A 26,840-nucleotide genomic window follows, 5' to 3' on the forward strand; every position below is an offset into this window, starting at 1 on the left:
ATATTCTTCTCAGAGGTTTGTCCACCAGAATAAGGAACTCAGTGTAGCGGTTAAATACAAAACAAACCTGAAATTGGTACCTTCTTAGGTTTGGTTCTGACCAACCTTTGAAACAAGATTGCTTTCAGTCAATTGGTTATTTCAGCACTTGACATCACCCCCACATAAAACAAGGCAAATGGCCAATTAGCTAACTGGAAATTTTCCAGTTCAAAAGCCCCGTCGGTGCCAAAATGAACGAAGATGAAGTGGAGTAGAAAAAAGTTTAAATTGGCTGAACAGTCAGCTCTCTATGGGAAGCTGAAAATAGAAATCACAGTTCGTGGAACTCAGGAGCTTCACTATCTTCTATTTGGGGAAGATCAAACTTCGGCATTTGCAAGTTAAACAGGGATCCCCAAGGCTTCTTGAGAGTACATTATAAAAAGAGGTTTTATATAGAACCTGTGTATTTTGTAAATAAAGCTGTAGCACATTAAATTCTAATCACATTCTATTCATAGTGTCTGAAATCAGAGTATAAATTTGCTTCCTACAGATAATTATCTGGACTGGTGTTTTAATCTCATATGTATGCCATTACCCCTACACAAACATGGATATGTTTTGGCTGCTTCTTTTCAGCAGCATTCAGCTATTTTGACATTTTAAGTGGTTATGAGTCGTTTTTAAATAAAGACAGCCTAAAGAAATCGGATGATATGTTAAGCAGTAGTACTTGAACTGAGAAGAAGAAGAATGCAAGTCCAACATTGTAGAAGAAAATCTTTGCTTGGGAAATAACGCTAAAATTCCAGAAGAAAGAAGACAGTAGTTAATCATGTCAGTTTTGGAAATACAATTTCTGTAAAAGTCATTGCTGCTTTAAGTACATCTGTAGCACAACCATCATACAAACTCTTCAACTACCATCAGGAATGAATGCAAGTATTCTGAATGAGAAAAATCCTCTCATAAAAAAAATCCCACTATTGTAGAATTGTTAATTATGTTAAGGAACAGCAATTTAGTCTTTGGTCAAAGATAAAAGATAAACAGAACAGCACAGTTCCAGTCACATATACCAAGATGCATTTCAAAAGAGTTAAAGACACTAAGTTACAAGGGGTTTTGTTTTGTCACCAGTAAACTACAGTTGTTGTGCCAGCTCAGAGACATGATCCAACCACAGCAAAGGTACATACTGACCAAGCTTCAGTGCCACCTGCTGCTCTTGTCCAGTGACCTAAATCTTGGTCTCAGATCAACACACAAATCACAGAATCATAGAATGGTCTGGGTTGGAAGGGACCTTATATACCACCCAGTTCCAACCCCCTGCCATGGGCAGGGACACCTCCCACCAGACCAGGTTGCCCAAAGCCCCATCCAGCCTGGCCTTGAACACCTCCAGGGATGGGGCAGCCACAGCTTCTCTGGGCAGCCTGTTCCAGTGATGAAATAGGGCCCCCTCCTAAACAGTACTCCATACTACAGCTACTGTGAAAAGGTCATGATCATCTTGAAACAAAAATTACAAAGCTCCTTCATGAAAACGCAGCCATTTTCCTAACACAGGGTAGATGTAAAAAGGAAAAACACAGATTGACTTATTTAAATTGCCAACTTTAAATATCACTATGCTCTTTTTCATTATAAAATTATTACAAAACTTTGTCTACTAGGTTCATCATGAGGTGAATTTGCCAGCACTTACTATGACAATCAAATTAGCTCTGCATTTCAAAGAAACGACCTGATCCAAAAGCCCTTTACTTTCATTGAAACCCAAACAGTGCTTTATGAAACAGATTCTTAAGGTAAATAGATGCCTAATGATGCAGATAGATAGCACTAACAATTTTCAAACTCTCAGAAGAGCACACTTTGTGTAATTTTGACCTTGTGTGTTTCCTTTAAAGCTTAAAAAAAAAAAAAAGTTATTTGGTTAAAAAGAAATTCATGTCTTTTCATAGCTTTTATGAACTGTCAGAAGAACAATATATTGAGAGAGGAGATCCAGGACTCATCAGAGGTTCTGGCACTCACTGCAGTTAGTCATAAGGGAAAATAACTTCATGAAAAAGACTACATTTGGTCCCACCAAATTTTAGAACCACAAAAGAAAAAAGTTGCCTGTGTAAAACAACATTTCAAATGCATGTTTCAGAAGCACTGGTAGTTGAACATACCCTCAGCCAGAACATAGCCGCTGGTATCCAGGACAGCACGTGCGACTGACTGCAGTGGCGAGCTGAACTCAAACACAATTTTTAGCTGCAGAGCTGTTACTTCAGTGATTACTTACAACAGCTCTGAGCAGGCAGATCACTTCATCAGTGTGCATCTGTGTAAGATCATGGCCTAAACAAGTTTCTTCCCTTCATCTGGCCTCAGCTTCAGGAAAGAACATGCTTGCCCCCCCGCCCCCCAATGTCAATGGACATTAAGCATATGTCGCCTCACTTCAGGAGAGTGCTGCATTATTTAACCTCATTACTGTTTGTTGAATTGCTCTCAACCCATTCTCACCTTGCAAGAAACTTTTAAGTTCATTGATGTGGTACACGCTTAAATTCAGCTGCGTGTGCACCCCGGGGATCTGCAACATCACCTGCAGAAGGAGACGATACAAGGTGCTGGCTCGCCTGCTTCCCCACTACACACCTCTCCAACTCAGCTGGTTCCTCCCTATCATTCAGCCTCCAGATAGCCCTTGCTTTGTCTGCAGAACAGGCTACTCCCTCTCTCCACGTTGCTTAATCCTCCAGAATTATCTCTGACCTCTCTGCTCAGCTTGGTGGAGCATAGGCCATACAGATGGCAAAGGCACCCGTGAATCTCCAGCAACAGCTGCTGCGATACTTCAAAGGCAGCTACCACCGCCAAGGATTTAGGCTGCAGCTGGAATCCGAAGGCTCAGGGTGGGGTCCCCAGGGCTGAGCAAAAAAGAGCAAAGCTCATTTGTAAGGATTAAAATGTGGACAGGTAATGGATCTAAATGGGGTGGCTAAGGTAGGGAAAGGCAGGGAGAGTGGAAGTGAGTATACAACACAGAAATTTTGAGGAGGTTAAGAGGGGCAGCACGAGGAGGGGCTGGGGGCATAGAAGACAAGAGATTCATGGTTAGCGTAAATAATACACATGCATGTTAGGGAGGAAGAATGAGAATGGCTTGCAAATGTAAACAAAATACATTCAGAGGAGGTAGGACTGAAACATAAAAAATGGTGAAGAGATCAATGGGAAAAAAACACAAAAGGAAGTAAAAGTCAAAGACTGCTACAAAAACACACGTTGAGAATAAAAGATCACAAAGGGACAGAAATAAAATCCATCTGTAAAATAGCCTAGACTAGGAAATGTCATAGCTTTCACAGTGCAGGGTTACCCTAAACGTAAAAGCAGAAGTTTTTGATTATTCAGGTAATAAGGGGCTTTGCTTAACCAGTTATGAAAAAATATTCTCTTGTGAAAAAGGAAAAAGGGAGATAAAAACGTTTTAAGAGAAACAAACTTTTTTTTTTTTAATTTAATCAAACTTGCTGAGGGCTTGTCATGTTGACTTTCTGCACCTCAGAGTTGGATGCCTCAGTTTACATTGCTAAAAAGCCTCAGCAGACCTGTATGACTATGAATCCTCCCATCATCTGAACCTGCATGCCAAAAGCATACAGGGAGCAAACAACTTTCATAGCATTTGCTTGTCTTGGTCCTGCACACAGAACCTCCTTAACATCAACACCAACAGAGTGAACAGAGTGTAAGACAATTGCCAGTTAAGTACTTGAACATCTTTGACAGGCTTTCAATACAAACTGATAGGCATCTTATTTCTACCATTTTTAACATAGCTTTATTAAAAGTCCTTGATTTTAGCTTACTATAAAATGTGGGGAAAAGTTCTTGAAATGCCAAAAATACTCACATTTTAAGACCATATTACACATTACTTGGGAAGCAGGACTATGAAGTTGACTCACGTGCCAGAGAAAGATCCAGGGAGATCTCAGAGAGGTTCTCATGAATATCTGAGCATATGGGCAGTCTTCAGGACACAAACACAAAAAAAATCCGAGGGTTCAAAAAAAACTTACCACATGCTTTGGAGAACATAAACTTGTAAACTCATTGGCTACTTCAGAATAAATGTTTGAGGCAGATGTTCTCATCTGGTGGCAAGTGGAAAATAGTTCACCTTTCAGTTTCATTTAACTGTAAGGTAAATGCTATACAGTGGGACATGAGCTCCATGGGACAGAAGCAACAACACAGACTGTAATCCGGAAATGAATAATCTATTGAAAATTCACACCTACCTCTAGTGTACAATTTCCCAGTAACACAGATTGTTTCAGAAAACTTCCCGCATTTGAATGCTAAAATATCACAACACAAAGTCATTATCATGAAGTTATAGAGCTACGCATCAAGCTGTATACTGAACAGTTTAAAAATGGATTGAGCTTTTCAATTAACTTTGAGTATACCAAAATGATAACAAATAGTGTATTCTTGCCATTTGTAATTTTTTTAACATATTTGTTCCAACTATTAGTCCCTTTCTTGAACAGCTCAACAAGAATATTTTCTTGAAGGACCTTTTCATTTTTTCCACTTGCAATATACAAGTTTCCTTTGCTCAACCTCATTAATTTTCTAAATCTCATAATGTGTTGTCATACTTTGTAAGAAAACACATTCTAGAGTTAAAGCAGGAAAAGCTTTCTAGCTTGGAATTAGGTTGGCTTGATTTTTTTTTTCTCACCTTACCTTTATATTTAGATGTGGCAGGAGAGAACTGCATGTCTAAAAGAGACTGATAGAAAAAGAACAGAGTAGAAATGTGATGATCACGGAGGAGCCAGCTTTTATTTGTTTTTTACTCTGAACTAGAAAGAAAAGAGTACCAGTCCAAAAGTAAGTCATTCAGTTAGTTATTAAAAATGACTGATCCTAATTGATCTATCAACAGTTTCTAATGCATGCTGAATATATCACTCAACATTTACAGCCCAAACTGCCTACTGAGGTTCATCCATATTCATGAAGACATATGAGCCTATCTGCTGCTGCAAGAAGTAATGCTGATGTGGTAATAAAAATACACAAAACATTAGCATTTTCCAGAGCATCCATGAAGACAACTTGAGACTTCAGAAAAGTAACTATTTTTATATTACAGCTTTATTTCAAGCACTGCTTCTTCCTGGATACAATTTATACATTTCGCACTATGTAGATATATTTATGGAGTATTTTCCAAATAATCCTGATAAAATATATTAGTGTCTAAAATTATTCCAGCAGTAGCTTTCCCAAGTAACAGTTTGCTGAATGTTAGTTTAGATCACAGAAGCAAAAAAAAAAAAAAAAAAAAAAAAAACCACTTTGGCAAAATACCCTTCCGTAGCGATGCTTTTAAAACTATTTCAAATGCAGGACTTCTTCATCCATTTGTATTCCAGTATGAGTCAAACAGGTAGGAGAAAACCTATAAACACAGTTATACTGTTTTATTGAAATATAATTTAAAAGAATATAGATCTCAATTTTTCAAAGTGTGTGGTCTAACATTTCATTTCAGCCGGTCAAAAAAATGCCTGCTGCTTCTCAATGTACAATGGTACAACATGTTTTTGAACTGCACTGTAGCGATGGTCACTGTTAAAAGTTCCTGGCAATCCCAGAGCCTGTGTCAAGGTAGGAGGACAGTCAAAGGTATCAAACAAAAGGAAAATAATATGGTCATTGAACTGCACACATTGAGCTTCTAGGAGGATTAACGGTTCTTGTCACAGGCTCCTGACTGTAGTTGACAATATCTGCCTTCACCACCCTCTGTCATAAAAGAAAACACAGCAATAATCAGAAACAAAATACAATATTGATGCTGGCAAAGCATTCAAGAGATATTTTACTACGAAACATAAGAGAAAAAAAAGCAATTAGGCAAAACAGTCACAGTTCAGTTCTCTTCAGTACCTTATAGAAAGTCTTATCAGGTACCAGGTCTCAGTCTAAATACCAGTCTATTCATACTAAGCAGAAGGAAGGTTGGTTTTCATAACAATTTTACAGGACTAATACAAAACAGAACTCCTTTGCAAAAGCAATGAATACAGTTATTCTTCCATGAGAATTGTTTTGTATGTAAATAATAGAAGTTTACAAAGACTATAGTATGCATTCTTTAAGAATAACTCCCTTAATGATAACTGGAAATTGTAGGCAAGTTTGTCTTTCACTCTTTGCTATAAGCACTAACAGAATACTAACAGAATGCAATGCAAATTTCACGTACAACCATACTTCAAAAAAAAAGCTTCAACAGGCATGTAGACTAAAGATTAACATAAAAAGAACTTCTGCATACTATAAATATTTATTTTCGATTATAAATCCAACAGATGTTACCCATTCTATTTACAAAGCATTTGACAGGACTGTTGGTCTCTCCTGCTTGAGGAGAGAGAAACGAGATTCCAATTTTGTGTCCATTTCCATTTGAGGCAGCAGTGTAACATTTTGAACATACAGCACTGAAAGCCCTTCCTAATACTATTGTGAATTATTACAGATTTTCTATGAACTAACCAGTTATTAGAAATACCACATAATTGCATACTGTTTCAAATTAATACACTATTATTATTACTGCTTACAGATATATGTTTTTCTAATAGAACTTACTGTAAATCTTACTTCATGTAAAAGCAAAGCAGCTTGAAACAAACAAGTTTTACATCAATACCTGAACTACTGCATTGAGCAGACTTTGCTCTGGCAGTTGGAAGTGTTGTGATGTTGGTTATCTTCTTCAGGATATTTCACTAGTTCTGCCCTGACAACATGCTGTTGTTAATCATGTATCAACACAATGGATAGAGGTGAAGGAGAAGAAGGCAAAAAGATAAGAGAAGGAAAAAAATGGAAAGACTGATCAGTAGCTGGAGAGAAAGAATGAATGACATAAAATGACAATGCAGAAGCAAAAACAAAATGCATTTATTTTCAGGTCAAATGCTGAACAAGAGCAACGTGTTTAGCTGAAGGCATCACTAACAGCATCTGAGCTGGTTCTCAAGCTTCTTCAAGGACATGCAACTTTCAAAGCACCAAAGTGAAATATTCACACATGCAATCAACAAAAAGTGTTAAAGGAGGGGAAGGGACAGAATAAAAGGCAAAGCAATACAGTGGAAGGAAAGATGACAATGGCCTCTTCTTTTAAGCATAAGGTACATAAATTTTTTACAGTAGTCAGCTTCCTATCAGCAACTGTAACAAGTCTACTAGAGGTATGCATGAATTTTTCCATTACATAGCTATTACATTATAACCAAATATTAATCAAAAAACAGTGACAAATTAAAAACCTCACATCAAAGTGCTGGAAGCTTTGATTTTTACTTCATTCAAAAACATAAAAAAGTCATTTTTCCCCTTAAAGGCAAACAAAACTGTTAAGAGCTTTTTATTAACACAGTGTTTATACAAAGGGGAGAAAAGCTCATACTATAACTTGAGCAAAAAACCTACAGAGGTGGTCTGCTATGAAAGATATGCTAAACCAATTTAATGCTTTTTTCTTAAAATACTTTGATTTTTACATAACATGTTTTCAAGGTTAGGATAAATGAAATTATGTTATTATTTTGAAGGAAACAATACATAAAATGGATTATATGAACATATAAGCAGTACATGTTAAAGATTACCACTGTACATAAAACCTGTATGTCAAACAAGTAATAGTAATTAGATAGCCTGGTAAAGGATCTGGATTTATTAGCTGCTGATGTACTCTTCTTGAGTTTAATTGATCACATTGGTATTATCTTATCTAGTAGACAACGCTCATGATTTACTAGACTCCTGGCCTGATGTTATCAAGGGAAAGGTTGCCAAATCCCATGTAAGGCAGTAGTAGGAGTTTTAGCGTTAAACAGTGTTATCTGACCTCACAGGACCTAGTTTCTTCATACCAATCTTTTGACTGGAGCTGAGAAAAAAATCTTGCAATCAGTAGGCAATTAATTGTTCCTCAAAACATTGGTCTAAATCCCATCGTGTAAACAGAGCTAGGTTAGTGACCCCTGTTTAGGCACATTGTAGCAAGAAGCTGACTAACATAAATGACGTGGATTTTCTCAAGGAATTTCACCTAAATAAGTGTTTAAAAAAAAAAAAAAAACAACACTGAAGCATTTATTTTATTAACTCCACAGTAATTAAAAACCTCTTTGTATCCATATCTATAGAAACCATATCATTGCCAAGGTTCAAACCACTGCCAGTAATGAGAAAGAAACTTACTTGGTGCAGGTGCTCTGAATTCCCAATCTGACTTATCTGCCAAACGTTTTATTGTACAAAGCTGGCACACGCACACCCTCATTTGCTGAACTGGCATGTAGTTAAAGAGAAAACTACACATCACTTACAAAAATGCTACCTCTTGCCAATGCCAAGGAACAAAGCTGTACCCCATACAGTCTTTATACTATGGTTGAAAGTAAAAAATATAGAAAGAAAAACATTTGATTAGTAAAGGAGCTATTTCCTCAAATTTCATCAGACCCTTGTGATTTAAAAGAGAGGAATTTGAGGACTGAAAATAAGTCAGAATCTGCAATTTTCTTACTTTGGAACTGTTCCATTTCAAAAACACGTTCCAGTCACACACAAACAGTAATCTATTCCTTTGTTTCACCACAGTTTTGACCAAATAAAGGTTTGATTAACAGTCATCTCAGCATGTGAACAGACAAGATTTAGTAGCTCTAGCTGAGATAGCTTAAAAACTTACCACCCCCAAATGTCTGTTCTAGTCCTCTGCTGGAGATCACTGCTGCCAAAGGAGAGCTGGTGGAATGTAACGTGTACTTGCACCTCATCCGCTTCAGCACAAAGTCTGGCAACTTCACTTAAAAATAACTTTCATCAGCAGTTTAAGCTAAGCTGCTGAACTTCACCCTGATGTGGCCAAGGCACATGATCGCCTTCCATTTTGTGATTCTGCTGTGGGAGCGATAAATTCCAGCAAAAGGGCAGTAACAAATAGCTTTGGTCACATTTACATGTTAAACTGCTGCAGCCATTTTCTATAACAATGCATAGTAAATAGTTCAATTGCTAGGGTTTGTTCTTGCACTTAATTAACGGTTTAGCAGTTAATTTGAAGAGGACCAAGAACCCCATCCACTTTCCACAAGAATTTCTGCAGTTCTGCGAGTTATCAAAGCTCAGAAGACATGAGTCAACCCCCCCAGATTCACACCAGTTTCAATAACGTGTTTAGGATGCCTATTATTTCTAACCAAGTGACTCACTTCTAGGGTCCTCTTATTGACTGCGACAATTAGATTTGGTTTCTAAACAAAGGAAACAGCATCTTCAGCCATAGAATCACAAGTGCTAGAAATAATTTTTAAAGAATACTCTCAATATTAGACAATCAGTAATAATGAATAAATACATAACAGATTGTAACTAGCATATAGCATTCCACTGTTCGTGTTTTACTCAAATTCAGTGTTTCATTTTATACTTTGTCACCTCCTAGGCTGAATTTCTCTGACAAACATACTCAAGCAGACACCTTCTTATTTTTCAAAATGAAGAAACCTCACATTACACAAAATACTGAAAATTCAAAGATATAATCCAGGTAGTAAACAGTGCACTTTTGTAAAACTAAAATGTGTTCTACTCTTTGATCAAAGATGAAATCCAATTCATTACTCATGTATTTACTGAGATAACGATAAGTCACACTTATTTTTGTGTTTTGTTTTGTTCCTTTATAGCATCTACCCATCTATGTACTTTTATAGTACAATAGGTAGAATATTAAACTCCCAGAAATTTTTAGGAGCATGACCATATAGCCATTCTACAATTTAAGGAAGCCTAACGCCCGCTTGAGAGAAATTTAAAAACAAACATCCCCCCTTACACACGCACACTATAGAATCTGTACCTATCATACAGAAACATTTGTAGTAAACCAGTACCCAAGTAATGGTAATATCATTTAACATCACCTCCTCCCAGCCAAAAGACCAGCTCCATGCTTTTGGACAACAGCATCTACACATTACTTCAGTTAGGCTTTTCCACTGCAGACTAATAAATTTCTCTCAAGAATCATCCTTCTATTTCTCTCTCTGAAGCTGTGAAGGTTAACGTTTTCCTTCCCCAATTTTAAGCAGACTTTTCCTTTCCTTTCTTAGGAAGTGACCAGAGTATTTGGTTCCATACAACAATGAACCTTAAGATAAAGCTAACAGATGAACTCTCAAATACAATTATCATTGGTTTCTCATTGACTTAATTATGGACAATTCCTACTGCCCACTCAAAATAGCACTCTCAAGCAAACATTATACCGTTGACAACAAATTATTGCTTATTTAGAATATATTGATACTATGGTTGATTAGAAGAAGCTTTCAAAGCCAGACTGTTTCTTTACACCCTTCAGCTACATGCAGCATATCACCATACAGTGACTTCTGCTGTACCTGAATGATGAGACAATAAAGTTTCTTTTCTATCCACTTCCATTTACAGGCTTTGTTTCTTTTTCTGTTGGTGGTTTTGCTGTTTATGTTCGGATTTATTTACTTTTTAATTCTGACAGCTTGGATTCACATTAACAGTAACGTGTGGGCCACAGTGAGTATTTATATTATGAACATTATTTAGAGGCTATTGCTACTGTAAATTGCTTAATATCAACTTTGTCCTACCCTCATATTGCATATTCCATTGATCTGGTCAACATAATTAAAAATTGTGATTATTATACTAAGGTAGGAAGAAGCCAGTATCAGTTACCTTAAAAAGAACCTATAAACAGACACTTTCTCTAGAAAGCTACAATATTCTGTATAACCTCGTACCTCACCTTCTCTTTATAATTGAAGGCATTTTCATACCTATCTACAAGTTTACACCTGAGTTATGAGGACACAACAGCAGTCAGCACAAGAGATCTGAGTCTACTGTTCCAATGCAAGCTAAACAGCCAAAGAAAAATTAAAGAACTATTTATGTGATACATTATTTATGTAGTAACCATTATAGGGTTCAGAACAATAGAAAGATGGTGACTTAGTAGTAAAAGAATATTGAAAAGACACACTCCATATTTCTCTACTTATAAATCATACATTTTTGAAGCTTTTTTGCTTTACTTGTTAGATGTGCACTCTAAGTATATTTTGCCATTTTACTGTTTGCAATACAGTTTTCTTGACCACTTCCACAATGATTGTAAACACTGTCATGGTGAAACACTTTCAGAAATTACATATTTATTGTATATTTCAAAAAGCAGGAGACCAACCTGTATACACAAGAAGTGTTTTGTGCTGTTTTTTGTTTGTTTGTTAAGTAAACTTGACTTTTTTTTGGAGTACTTTTTTAATATTAACAGCAAGTAGCAATTCCAGGATACTATGCCAGCAGCTCAGCCACCTTTTAGTTTAATAAATAAATTTAAAATAAGTGTATTGTAATCTTAAATGTCCTTATATAGTAAAGGTTGCCTCAGTAGTATAGTCTTTGTTTCTGAGGTTTCTGAAACTGGTTTTATGTAAAACCCTTTTGGTTTAAACCTATGCACATAGAATCTTCCTGGCAGCAAAGTTATTTTTAGAGGCAGGAACTAGGAAGAGGGAGGTGGTAAGGAAAAAGGAGTTATAGTGGAAAATGTCTTGCTTGCTTGCTTATTTGAACAATTAACACATTTTTGAACACTCCCTGATATTAAATAAATGGCTTAAACTCTATTAAATGCAGCTAATCAAATTAGAGTTCAAATTAAAAAAAAAATACTGAAAACATCTTTTCCCCACTAAATTAAAAGGTTATAAAACTGCCCTCATTAGAGCTATTTTGCATGCAACAATTACATGAAATACTCTTTAAAGAAAAAAGCTGTTACAGTTCAAAGCAGGACATGCAACAGGGTTTTGACATGTGTGCACAGTAAAACCACTGCATTCACATCCCTCACTCACTACTAACCAATATAAGAGAATGAAGGGCATCCTTTTTAACGACCTTCCCACCTATTTTTGGGAAGCACTGTCCTCTCTCTCAGCCCTTCCATACAGCAGAGGAGATGGTAGAAAATCCCCAACTCACTGCAACGAACAAAACACAAAGTCCAAGGGAAGAAAACTACACAACTCCCTTAGGGGGAGATTATTTGGGACTGGTATGGTGAGAAAAATAATTTCATATGGCAGGGAGCCACAATAGCTATCCAAACGTGATTCCACAGGTATGTATGCTGTTGAGAATGGGTATACTGAAGCAGAACAGGATTCATTTCTCATCTGCAGATCAGAAATAAAATGGGAAATAGTGCTCTTACAAAAATCAACATTCTTTCCCTGAGGCAAGCAGTCACTACTGAGGAAAGTGTCCTTATCCTGTATTATATAGGCACACAATGAAGACTAAAATCTGAGATTAACCAACCAAAGGATTTGACATAGTTAATTCCTGACTCTGATTGACAAATAATATTTTTTTCCTGTATTTCTACACTGAACATTGATTTAGAAGATTTCCATTCACAATTTATGCCTTCTATCATTTAAGCTTGTAGTATTCTAAAATGAAATTTAATATGTAAAGGAATTAAAAAGGAAAAGGGTTGTCATAAAAACTGTATCTGACATCAGTGTACAGTAATTCATGTATATAGAAGAGTATCTTCCATGCTACCTGTATATGCAAACATGTAGAGACATTTTAATTTCTAAGAAACTTTTATGTACTATTTTTAAACAAACAGATCTAGAACTTTTTTATTATTATTATTTTTTGAACATACATTTTCTTACTTCAGCAAGTTTATCATGATGGATAAATAAAGAATGATAATGTTTTTAAAAGGCTGTTGTAAAAGTAAATAATTGTCTCTAAAACAATGGCTGTAGTTTGCTTTATAGGACAGTTAATAATTTGCAATGTGATTTGTGTTTTGTTTTTTTTTTTTCTAAATACTAAGCAAAATATTAAGGAAAAACATGTATTTGTGGAAATCACCTGTGATTGTTCCATTTCTGCTTTGTTTAATTTGATGCCAAGGATGTCAGCAGCAATTCTCTGAAAACACAGGAAGACCTACGGGAAAAAAAAAATTAAATCGCATTTAAATGATTAAAAACAGACATCCTCAAAGTTCTTTCAAATATATCAAACCATTCTTGAACTGTAAACAATGAGATATACAAAATTATGACCTGTGCAAAGCAGATCTGAAAATAACCTCATCTGGTACTTTCAATTTTGTTTAAAAATTGGAGAAAATAATTCAACAATGGTATGAGGAATGAACAGTATGCTAGATTGTTAGGCAACACTTCTACTCTGCCTCCAGAGACCTAAGTTTAAACAAGCTTTTACACAACCCACCTCTCAAATACCACTCTCAGTGCTATAAAATATGAATAAGGGTATTCACTAATGTTTAGCACAAAAATATTTTACCGGTGTATTGTGCAACAGAGATGTAGATTTCTGAAATTAAGAACAACAGAACTGTGCATCAATATCACCAAAATCTCTGCTGCACACGTTTTAAAAACATTATGAACACGAAAGCCAAGCAATGATACATTTGTTCAAGAGCCTTACAAAACATTAAATGTGTTATACTGAACAGAAGTATTTAGGAAATAAGCAAAATGTTGTGTGGCATGAAGCAGCCTAGCAGAGTTAGACTTCAAACATGGTTTGACAGATAACATTGGGAGGCAAGGATATCTTAAATAACTCCTTTACTTCATCTCAATACAGTCCACCAATCTTACTGTTTAGGCAGCTGCATTTTAAATCACATTAAAGAACACAACAGATATTAAACAGGAACAGCTTACGATTGTACTGCTGCTGAACTCACTGCATTGTCAAGCTACTACCTACGTGGCTGTGCCATGGTGCACACAATCTAACCCACCAGCATACCTTGCTTTTCATCGTACAGACACCACCCCCAAAAGGTAAGGCCTGTGTAAGTGCTTATACTCCTTTTCAATTAAAAGTCAAATAAAAATACCATTCATGCAGTCTTTTCTTACAGCTCAGATGGAAATTGGTAGCACATATGTGGCACAACCAACAAGCCAAAGTAGCTTCCAAAAATCATTTTTCTTTCTCTGCCCTCCTTGGTCTAATATTGGTCTATTTTACTAGCATCCACACAGCAAGGAAGGCAACCTGAAGCAGGCAGACCTTCTCCAGAGACCTACTTTAACCCGCACCAGGCTCTCAGGTGTACTAAACTAGATCACCTACCACGAGGATGTTTTGTTCACAAAAACATGAGGTGTGAGCTCAGCCCTTTAGGTAGGCAGTTTGATGGACAGTGAGATGGTTAAGCTGCAGCAAGTCTTTCATGAAGATCAATTCTCCTCTGAGGAGACATTTGGGTTTTTCTAAATATATAAAATTATCTTCTGCAAATGAGTTTGTTGGAAAGATCTGAGGTAAACCAAACAAATCACTTCATCTACCTTAACTGATGGCCTCGTCTCAAATCACTGGCAAATCACCCTGTCTTTTCCACACAACTACCCAAATATATTAACTACGAAGATTTTGAAAAGCCAGTGTGCAGTAGTAGGTAGGTAGAGTTAATTCAAATCTATACCAAAACTCAAAATGAACTACTGTAAACTATAGCTCATAGCTTCTTTTGTTAGTAGCCATTTAAACAGAAACTTCTGGTTAATGTTTTCTAGGTATATTCAGATTTACTTTTGTTTTTAAACAGCAAGTTATAAAGTATAATCAGTATATATAGTGGGATGCTGCTGCAATTCATGAATCAATTAAAATGACATAATAAAGATTCCTTCATAATTTATAATGTTAACTATATCAATCTTATAAAAAATGCTGGTTTTCCTACTACCAGCTCCCACCAAACTGTTGTCTCCTTGAGAAATAAATAGATTTTAACATATGCAAGCTTCACTGCGTAAAGTATTATAAAATTTTTCTTCTTCTTCTAGAATAAAAAGCCATTTTCACATTTAAACAAAAAATTATGCCAAAGATTTAACACAAATTGTAAGGAGAATCAGGATTCACTGCACTTGTATCAGCAGTATAACACAATAATTAACTAATAAAATTTGGCAATCCATTGTAGAAGTAAATGATCTTTCATCAAAGATCTTAAGACAATCAGTGAGTCCACACGTGTTACAGAACTGTACTTCCATATAATTGAACATGGTCTTACCGTTCAATAGCATTAAAATAAAGCAAATTATGTTGTTATAAATAACATTACTGAGACAGACACAGATTTTTTTTTTTCATGGGAATGACAATGTCATTGGGCATATGACAGAAATCAAGCAAAACAATACAACATGATTTAATCTGACTGATACAGTCAACTGAAAGAGAACCTTTTCTTCCATACACTTCCAACTAAAACAAATATGCCAGTTAGGTCAGAGTCAAATGATTGTTCAAAAATGTGCTCTGCAAAGCATTACAAATACCAGAATGTTCAAATTTCAATGGACCCACAGACAGAATGACTCCTGGCTCAGGACCCATATTAAAAACTGTGATCATAACAGGATCCTGTGATTTTATTGACTATTAAAAGTTTCTGTACTGATGCTCTAGAGATGGAACTTCACCTGGAACTAAGGTATATGTTTAGCTAAAGGCTGACAGCAGAGATCCAGCAGGTCTCATTTCTCATTCTGACGTATAAGCCAGAGCATTTCCATATTAAGATCTATACCTCAAACCACAAATCAGATGAGAAGCCACTGTAAAGAACATACACACTCATAAAAAGATCTATTTTCATGCAAGCAGGCTGGCAAAAAGGACCTGCAGTAGCCAGAGTTCTTCAGTGTTCGATATGTGAAGTATAATAAAAACTGCTACATCATATTTCAGAATAACAGCTTTCTAAAAAATAAAAATAAAAATCTACAAGGACTTTATTTTTCATACTTACAGAATCTCCTGTCTTGGCCGACACGAAATGGCTACTGAAATTGTTTTCTTGACAAAATCGTTGGTGCTTGTCAACTTTCACTGTGCGCATATGCTCCAAATCAACTAAAAGCAAGTGCAAAAAAAGATAAATTACTATAGTAGAGACCATTTATTTAGTTACCTGTCTTAGAAAATATATTCATTGGAAATACATCAAATGTAACCTTTTTCTTTGCAGATGTATGCAAAAGCACATTTCTTTTTATAATCTTATGTCAGAAAACAATAATAATAATAAATAAAAATGAAACCACAATTAAAATTGTGCAATCAAATGCAACAAATTCATATCTGAACTAAAGGACAAATTTATTTCTGGATTCACACAAGCAATTTGTAAAAACTTTCCTGCTAACTACATGGAAAAAAAAAAAACAAGACTGAATTAAATTGTGTGCATTCTATTTGCACGCATGATGTATGCTGGATATCCATTGTAATCTAAAGACTCTTCTAAAATAGAGTTCACAAAGTACAGCTGAATCTACATATTTTTTCTAAGTTAAAAAATGTAAATGAGTTGTAAAGAATTTTATTGCAGAAAACGGTAGAGCAAAAACATTCACTATAATAAAAAAAGACCTGAATAAAAACATTGATGTGCTTATTTACTTGTACATGAAGTTTTCAATACCACAAAGGTATGGTTCCAAAAATTAAGAATAGTAAAATGCGTATTTCAAGAGTCTCACACATTTTCATTTTTATCATTTTATAACCATTGGAAGCAGGGTAAAGCTTTCAAATGGTATTTTCTGTTGAAAAGCCCTGGTTGCTTACAACATAACATGGAACTCAAGTCTCGCACAGGTTTTATTGTGTACATTCCAGTTTCTCCAAATCTGATCCTAAGGTAACTGGAAACTATATTGAACAGTTTCTCTTTTTATTGCATTACAGTTCCTATAAGGGTGTTGACTCAATGCCGTCAAATTATAAGGCAAATATATTCAGAAGGATTTAAGGACAACCAGGCTCTTTGAGTCAATACAGGAAAAAAAAACTTAAACTGATTTCCTGAGGAAGGGACCCAACTGACTTGTAAAAACTTGTAAATTTGCAAATCTAGTAAGCCTGCATAATAGTGTCATTTGATTATCAGCTGAAAAAATGCTCTCATACTACATAAAAGGCTTTATTTTAAAATGATATTGGAGGTCTTTAATTTGTAGGCTCTGGAGATTTTCTCTTGGAGATTTTTAGTCTAACAGGGGATTCCTATACCCCATTTATACTGCTTACTTTGGTTAATGTGGAGTTTTTGCCACATATTACTGTTCCTTGCACATCAGTAAGGCCTTGTTTACAAGAACAGGCCTAAAATCACCCAGTTACCACAGGCATTAATTTGTGAAGGACTAAAATACTAAGCTATTAACACGAACGTTTGTAGTACAGTATTTCATAATACTAAATGTAGGTTATACAGTTTCACAAAAAATAGGAAGAACAAATACATTTATTAAGCTAAATCTCAAAGTCGATAAAAAAACTCATGCAGTCTGTGTAACAGCTACTTAACTTTTTTCCTTTAAAAATAACTACCAGGAGAGAGCCTCTGTTGAAACGCTTTTTGAAAACAAAACAAAAAAAAAAAAGCGCAGCATTCTGTCTAAACCATGTCATTGTTAACTATTAATTTTACTCTTTATATATTATGCTAAGTGGAGCCTGGAAAGCACAACAGTAAGATTAATCTTTTGGGAAAAATCAATCAATAAATATTTTCTTTATTTTCATTTGAAGAACCTTAACCCCACCTCCAAATTTCACATCATTGTATTTCTTCAACTATATCACAACTCCAAAAACCCACACACAATTACAATTTAAAGACACCCACTGATCATATTTACACGGTATCTGATGATACCATGGCATACTTATGTGAGTTTGTGCTTACAGACTTACAAGTTACAATCTCTTCCCCAAGAAGGAAAGAATACAGACCAGAGGAACACAGGAGCATGCAGAAATGTAAATGAATTTTCAAGAAGAAAATGCCTCTGCCATTTAGGAAATCATATCCCCAAATGCTTCCTATTTTCTATTCAAGCAAATATCAAAAATAATATATTGTCAGTGGAGCATATATTTTACTATAGCAGAGAAATTAAAGCACATATGATCCCAGAATCTAACAGACTGGAAGTGAAAATCAAAGTGAAATTGCATTTCTGAATTTCGTGCAATTTTCAGTCCCTCTCCCCACTTAGGAGTATTTCAGCTCATACCTTCTGAATTATGGGCAGTCTGCTGTGAACTGTACAGTTAGTGTTATGCTAGATAACTGCCAGGTAACTGTCCATGTGCACACTCTCAGCCCACAGTAAATGCAAGGCAATTCATGTTACATTAGCCCTCAATGAAAGAGGGCACAGTTTTAGTACAAGAAAAGGGTTTCAAGCATTAATAAATATTTAACTATAAAAAGTTGCTGTTTGCAGTCAATGAAGGACGACTATGCTAACTCAAATTACTTTGCATTGCCACAGGCTAAGGGCATAATCATAGAGAGTCACTGAAGATCAGCTAAAATGAAGTGAATAATTACCCTCCAGTCCTTTTCTTTTTTCTTTTGTTTTGATTTTTTGAACATCTGACGTTGGTCAGCTAAACAGGCAGAACTCCTGGTTACCAGGAGATAACTCTTGTCCAGCTTCTTTTTTTTAGACATCACAGTAAAAGACTGTAGGAGGGATCTGGATAAGAAAAACGATCTTCTGAATAGATGTTTGTAAGGAATGTAGGAAATTCATAGGAAAAAAAAGAAAAACAGCTGGCCAATATGGGCTGATATGATGAGCCAGTTAACAGCAGGAACGGGTATCTTTGGGATGAAGGATGACAACGAGGATGCACTTAAGCCATGAAAAGTTTAATGGCAAAGACAAATAACTTTTGGATAGAAAGAAGAGAATTATATACATAAATACTGTTTGATTTTACAAACCAGGAAAATGATCTTGCAAAATATTCTAAATGACTAGATAACATTGCATTTGCCAAAATGAAGGAATTTCAGCAATTACAATGCAAAAGAAGAACGTTTTAACTGTGATAGTTGTCATAGGCCGTATCTAATGAAGGTCACGAAGAAAGAATGTGCAAGATTTGGACATGGATTGAACACAAACATTTAGAAAAAGGCCAAGAGAAAAGTTTACTTGCCAGATGGTTCAATCATCCTCCTCATCTGAACTGAACGAGGGAGAAGACAATAGCAAGAGGAAATTAATAGCTCCATTTTTACCAAGTAGAATTTAAGTTTATGGCTAGAAATCCACAATGAGATATCAAAAGGAGACACAAGGATTTTGTTTGAAAAGGGAAAAGAGATTTATCTGTTCACAAACATTGCAATCCTAAAATACATACATGTTACAAACAGGTACCGTAGTTAAAGCACTTGCATACGAACTGTGTTATTAATAAATAATGGTTTCTGTCCATAAAAAGCTAAAAAAGATGGGTAAATTTTGCAGAATATAACACGAATATTTCTTTTATCTATCATCTTTAAAACTCTAAAGTTTTAAAGTAAAGCAATAGTTAAAAGCTAATAGGAGTACAAGAATATTATTAATTCCTCAGCTGTAAAGGGACCACTTAGCACATTTGCATTAAGTGGAGTACTTTTAAATCAAACGGAGTAATAGACCACAATAAAATTGAAAGCAGGAGAAGCAGAGTAATATTACAACCAACGGGAGTGAGAGAAAGGTCCCGGTATCGTTTCCCTGACTGGCCAGATGAGGACAGAAAGAGGGACCTTGAAGATCACGTAGTTCCAACCCCCCTGCCATAGGCAGGGATGCTGCCCACTAGATTAGTTTGCTCAGGGCCTCACCTAACCTGGTCTTGGTCTCATCAGCCCCCAAAGTCATACTGAAGTCCTCTTCTAAGAACAACACAGGCTGCTGCCATTTGGTCATTCTTTATTCTTGAAATACACACTAAAAGTCGGTGTGACAACTACAGAAATACCGTTGTTCCCAGATGTGCTCCAAAAATTATCTCCATTGTCTTATTTTTCCTCTTGTGCAACTGTTTCTACCTAGTCAAGAACCTAACTTTTTGTTTCTCAGGGATCAAACTAAACATTTACCTTCAAATTGTCTGGTGTGAAGAGTCACTTCAAGCAAAGCTTGCAGGTAATTGCTGCTCCTTAAGTAACATATCTATAAATATAGTATGCACAGATATCCCATAAAGATCGTGGCACAACGGAAGTAGATTGGAAACTTCATAAATTCAGCTAGATACATGTGGATCTCAGATGAAACTAGAATAGATCAGAGTCTGCTGCAGAATTGGATGAGACTTGCTGTAAGACTTGCTTCTCATGAACTCTGCAGAGTTCAGTTCTGATTTGTAGGTGAGACCAAACAGAGTTCTAGTGAAGTGAACAAAGAAAAGAGAACCAAGGGGAGAGGTCTGGATCTCCCACAGAAGTCCCAGAGATATTCCCTCCAAGACATCCCTGAAGAAAAGCAGGTAAGAAGAAAATTGCAGAATCAATATAAGGAAAATGATGTAAACATCATCACTGTCACTTCTTGGAAAGGTAAATGACAATTCAAAGAAGATAAGAATAAAAGAGTAGGTTTAAGTCAGAACTGGAGAAAATTGATTAGATCCTATCTTCAGGTGACATGTAAACAACTTTTTCATCATCCTTCAAATTGCTGATATACATCGCTGAGAGACAATGCTAACTTAAAACAGAAAAGGAAACAGAGTAGATGTATATTTTAAATGATTGTCTGCAAGGCTAGAAATATATAACATTTGAAAAAAATCTGAGCAAACACTTGAGACAATATAAGTTGGCCTACTGTAAGACAAATTCTTATATAACTTCACACGAGTATTTAGGAGTAAGCCCCAGACAACTGATTTTATTGGTTAGCAGCAAGGAAATACAAAGACACTAGGAAGTGCTAGCTAACACACAAATGAGTGTCTTACAATCTCCACCACACATAGCCGTTCAATAGCAATTCAGTCTTGATTAATTCTGCTATTTTTACTTGAGACTCTGAAACTACTAAAGGTAAACAAATTAACGTCAAATGTGTTTCTGTTACGCTATTTTTATTATACGTATAGACCACTCTAAGATAACAGAGGCTTGCAACAAGCCACTTCACACCACTGTGCAGGAGCAAGAGATCATCCTTGTGGGTCCCTTCCAGCTCAGGATATTCTGTGGTTCTACGATTTCCATCCAATACACCTTATACGTGGAAACCCAATAGTCAAGCAGTATAAATACTAGTTTAGTTCACTGAAATGAACTACCACAAACATAATTAGCTCACCAGAAGTAATAAAGTAATGCTTCAAGTAATAAAGTGTGATATCAAATCCCAGAGCTGTATTGTCTAAAATTATGGTATTAATAAAATATGTATAACAATTTACAGAGTAATACAACTGGGAAAAACAGGAAGCCAGTAAACATTTTAAAATATGCATCATTAACCAGTGAAATGATGAATGTTCTGGTTTCATCATCTTTCAAAACACAAATAATAATAGTTTATTTTGATTTAAATATTGTCACCAAAGCAAATAACTGCACATATTTTAAAAAGACACTAGAACATCATTTATGCAGAATCTAAAGGCTGTTACTTCTGCTATTTATCTCCCTTTCCCAGAGGACTGCCAGTGTCTTCTTTCATAACATCATTGACGAAGAGCTCCACGTAAAACTAGAAGCTTCCTTTAAGTCAGAAAACACACATTTTTTTCAAGAATCATTCTTTCAGGTAAGTCTGGAAGAAACACAAACATATAACTTCTACAGGTACTTCCAGGCAGCTGAAAAAAATAGTGACAGTACTTGTTCAGAGTGCCATAAACAGCTGAGTGGCATGCATTATGCATGTTAAGCAAGTCTGAACGTTTAATAGTTTGTTGGCATTTCTCCTGGACCCTGAGATTATACTTGCAAACTATAAGGCACTATATAGTCATTTCAGTTGATAATACCAGTGATAACTAACCTTGCTAAACCATGTGTATGAAAAGAAACATTAGAGTTCCGAGTATTTCAGTTAAAAAAGACACCTCTCCACCCAAATCTGACAGTCTTTCACTTTCAAAGCTTGCGAGTGTAATACCTATGAGGGAATCTGTTATAAAGGGCTGGTTCTCCAGTTTAAGCTGAACTTATTCATTGATAATTACAGTATTTACCATTAAAATTTGTATTAACACTTACATAAATTTACAACTATCTTGATCCATAATTATCATGCATAACTTTTATATTTTAGTATAATTACGGGTGGTTTGAAAGTTATGAGTAAACATCTATATTAATCTATGGTAGTGCACAAAAATATATTCTTTTATAGTGTGCTGTGAAAAACGAAATATAAATCTTTCTGCAAAGTATTTGCAGCTGTTCACACAAGGTATACAATTACATAATGTTTAAATAATGAGCTATCACGATTAGCCCACACAGACATGACAAGTAAAATGCTTTAATAATTTATTAATTTGATTTACATGTGCTTAAAATTATGTACATATTTTCCCTTCTGAAAATACTCCAGGGTTGTAAAAAAAAGGGGGGGGGGGGGCTGTATATGACATTTTTTTTCATCCTGTTTCTGTTAAAATTTCAGACTGATTTCTTAAGAACAAACCTAGCCTGAGCACCTGAAGCCCTGACATCCCAGTGCAGACAGCAGTGCTACACGGTATTGTCTTCACGCAGCATGCACGGCTGAGGCAGAGCATGAAGGCTCTGCTTCGCCTCTACCTAAGTAAAAGTGCCTGAGAAAGGGAACATAAAGGGGCTTTCTCCGAGATGTGCACTATTCAATAAAGCAGAAATCCCTACACATGCTGGGAGCAGGGCAGTGGGCTCTGCAGACCCCTCAGCAGGGCCCGGCCTGGTCGGCCCCACAGCGCCGGCCACCAAGAGCCCTCCAGGCCTCGTCTGCACTAGACGATACCACCCAGCTTTTCTTCCAGCCCTGCCGTCGCTCCGAAGAAAATAGCAAAAAAAAAGCAACAACAAAAAAAAGAACTTCCCCAGCTTTTTATTGCCCAGCTTGCCGGTAACCTTCTCACTAAAAGATGCAGCTATTTAATTAAGCCCTAATTTTTCAAGAGAATTTGAATGGGTTACTTGGAACTTCAAGCAAGTGCACTTTCATTTTCTAATTAGACATAAAGGCTCTTTCTGTGTAAATAATTATCTGCTATAATAATTATCTGATATTATTACTAATTATAACTAATTAATCTCTGACATAATACTATAAGACTAACCAGAATCGTGCAGAAATAATAATCAATTGCAACGAGTCTGCAGTATTATCAGACTTTGTACATTACCTAGCTTTTTAAAAAATCAGTTTTGATTTGGTACTTTTAAATTAATATAGCAGCTAATTTTCAAAAATCAAAATGCCAGAGTGCAAACTGCAACATTTTGTAGGTTTTTTTTTTTTTTTTAATACTTTCCATCTTTTTCTCACACTAAAATTGTATAGCTGCCAAGAAAAGAAAACTCCTTCATGGAAGTCCTGAAAACTATGCCTCTAGTCTGATTTAAGGAAGCTCAACGAAATATAAATATAGTTCCAGTACAGATTTTCTCAGTAATTTTTTTAGGTTATCAAGAAAACATCTAGAGTGTTGATCTGGTTATACTCATGTCAGACAAACTACGTGTCACATTAACTACCTCCAGGAAGTTATTCCAAACACAAAATAAACTGTTTATGCCCCTTCTCAGATAGATAGCATGACAGATTGTTATTAGTTGAAGACAGATGAAATACATTAATTTGATTGCAAGCATGTGTTTACTTTCTCACTGTCATGTACACTCTGCTGCTGATGCTTCCCTATGAGGATGTAGTAACAAATCAAATGTTGTATTAGAAGACTTGCTAAGGCAGAATAATAATAGCTGGTGCTGTACTTTAATACTTAAAAAACTATACTTAACATTTCCAGCTACAACAGGAAATCACTGGTTTCAGAAAGAAAAAAAATGGATAGCTTAAAAACTCTTGTGATTTACACAAAGCATTGTAACACTTCCTCCTCTAAAAAAAAATCAGAATTATCAACAAACATGTATGTCAACCTTATAAATGTCAAATCTATGATCTGAGCTCTTTCTGATCCAAGACATGAATTTCTACAGAAACAATATAAAAAACATGTATGCTTAATACAGGAAATATAAGGTGTGCAATCCCCAGGTCTCTTCAGTTAAAAGCAGAAAGGCATCTTGTCCATGAAGTGAGGTTTGCCTGCTTTCAGGCATACCTCTCTTATGGTTCTGCATTTATTTGTACAGAGCTTATGTGGAATTCTCTTTCCTCTCAAAGAACAACATATAAAAAAAAACACAAAATTTGTGATGAGCTTATGTGATAAAGGTAAATGAATAAAATCAGGTTGGTCCTAATAGTTCTTTCTAATGTAGGAAATAACAAGAAAGAAAGCCAGAAGCAGGCCTTTCCACCTCAGCACACCCAGTGCAGCTGACAACGGAGGACACAGTGGGACAAGATTCTCACCTAATAACAAGCGTGTATAATGTTTGGTAGCTGACAGGTCATTTTTAAGAAGATAAGTTAACCTTTGCAAATACAAACAGCAGGCATCTTTTCATACCAAAGTAAAATTTATTGTGAAGGGGAAAAAAACACACCAAAGTTTCTTTTCAAAACTAAGCTGATGATCAGCTGACACAGCTTGAAGAGACAGTTAAAGAGAATACATATTTTTTTTCTCAGTTAGACAATTCCCATTTTTATTTTTCAATACATTCTTGGCAGAAATTTTTGCAGCCATTTATCATTTGAACAGACTATGATTACACTAATAGTTACAATCCAATGCCCACTGTTAGGCACCTATACTCCTTATCCCTACCCCTAGTGAAGATGTTTTTGGAAGCAAGTATTCAAAAGAGATATTATTAAACAAATATAGCAATTGAGCTACCTTGTAGTATTAGCTTGGGATTAAAATAATACTGGAACGACTCTCCTATTTATTTATTTTTCTTTTAGAAGGGTAACATAAAGACACATAAAGCAAGAGGAGGATGAAATGCATCTCCCCGTCCTGCAACTCCAGTGAGACTAAGTGCACTGAAGATATATCTGTATTGCAGACTGCGACATAACAAAGAGATGACCAAGTAAGTGCATTAACCTGGTCACGAAGGGTGTAGACACGGCAGCCCAGATGAACTTACCGTGTACCTCTGTTTACTGTCTGCAGTGTACATAGCTAAACAAGCAGGCCCTTAGGGTAAGTTTAAGACATCAAGTGCGGGTGTGAATGAAAGAACATGAAACATTTTTTCTGGATAGCGTTATGGAGAGTGAACAGCCTAGTGTGAGCAAATTGATGCCACTCTCTCAAAAGCATCATCTCACAGGGCTTTAACCTTCTTTATTTTCACACCTTTGGTTAATTAGTTTTTACTTTCCACAATGAAATGTGTGCTAAGATTATAAACTACTCCAGGAAAAAAGACCATTTGTTCACTGTTGTTTTTTATCTAGACAGTCAGATTCTTACACAGCCCTTATCACCATCATTTAGAAGCGCTCTGCAATTACTAACAGATCATTTGCTGACTAATTCTTTTCCAAGTAAATTAGGCAAAGACTATCCGTATTTTTACAAATGAAAAATGAAACACTGATGAAAAGATAAATTTGAAGCCTTGCCTAAGATCACATGAAGTTTCACTGAACCATAATTTTACCGTTTTATGCACTAAATCATCTTTCATCTTCGCTAATGCTTGTGGCTGGGTCTCCTAATCCTTGAGCCAACAAGAACTTTGATAGCAATTAGTTCTTCTTCCTTATTAAGTTAAAGCTGCTAATTTGGACTCAAACATCTTTATAAATAGCTATTTCCTGGAGATAAAAAGAAATGAGAGTGGCCAGACCAGAAGAACACCTCCACCTGGATTTTCCTTGCTATATTAATTCAACCATAGAAATCACTGGGCAGGCACAATGGCCAGCATGGCACACAAACACAGTCAGGAAAGACTTATTTACTGAACAACGCCGAGAAAGCAAAACAAAACAAATCAACCTATACTCACGCAAGCCATAATCCAGGATGCCCAGCATCAACACATCATACAGGAACTGGAATTCCAGTCCCCTCCGGCCAACTCTAACACACTGGCACTAGACAATGAAAAGGCTAGTGGAATTAGATATAATACCATAATAGCATTAGGGTGACCATCTCAGGGACATGGCAATTCTGTTAATTAAATACTGAAGCTCTACTGAAATACAGCACAAAAATCTGTAGTAATTATTTCGTATTTCTAGAACTCCAGCTGCAGCATTTCTTCTCACATACTTAAAAGTTTCTACAAATAATAAATGCAATATTTCACTTTTTATATCCAGCATCCTTCATAACGACATAACTAAGTATAAACACTCAAAAAAAGCTTTAAATGGTATTTCATTTTCTAATTGCCAGTGTTTCAGCAATACTTTGAAAGAAAAAGTTATGCCATTTAGAATCTACATTTTCTCTCAGAAACACAGAACAACGTATGAGAAGTACAGAATACTTGGTTCATAATCTTGTAAGAAAATTTTTAACACTGATGACTGCAATATGCATTTTTAAATGTTCATATGAACTCCTCTGTGCAAATGAATTTCTATGAGACTAACTTCAAAAACATATGCTGCTCTTTAGATTACACATTAACATTTTTGGAAGTAGTTTTCCAATTTTCCCACACTGAACTTTAATAACTGACCAAA

The 26,840-nt window shown here is 35.7% G+C and overlaps 1 protein-coding gene across 6 annotated transcripts in view; it reads right to left on the reverse strand.

Moving 5' to 3' along the window:
* Nucleotides 1-5,147: 5,147 nt before the first annotated feature.
* Nucleotides 5,148-26,840, reverse strand: part of RAB28 (RAB28, member RAS oncogene family) — a 62,146-nt gene continuing 40,453 nt past the window's right edge. Inside the window, exons 5-8 of one of the 6 annotated variants that reach the window (XM_048046048.2) lie at nt 15,995-16,098; nt 13,051-13,128; nt 6,734-6,834; nt 5,148-5,820 (exon numbers count right to left, since the gene is read on the reverse strand). In XM_048046048.2, the coding sequence (XP_047902005.1) occupies nt 6,739-6,834; nt 13,051-13,128; nt 15,995-16,098 (278 nt within the window). In that variant the 3' untranslated portion in view covers nt 5,148-5,820; nt 6,734-6,738. The other 5 variants (XR_010830963.1, XR_010830964.1, XM_048046054.2 and 2 more) reach the window with 5 other exon arrangements.

Source organism: Anser cygnoides, chromosome 4, assembly GCF_040182565.1.
Source record: "Anser cygnoides isolate HZ-2024a breed goose chromosome 4, Taihu_goose_T2T_genome, whole genome shotgun sequence".
NCBI lineage: Eukaryota > Metazoa > Chordata > Aves > Anseriformes > Anatidae > Anser > Anser cygnoides.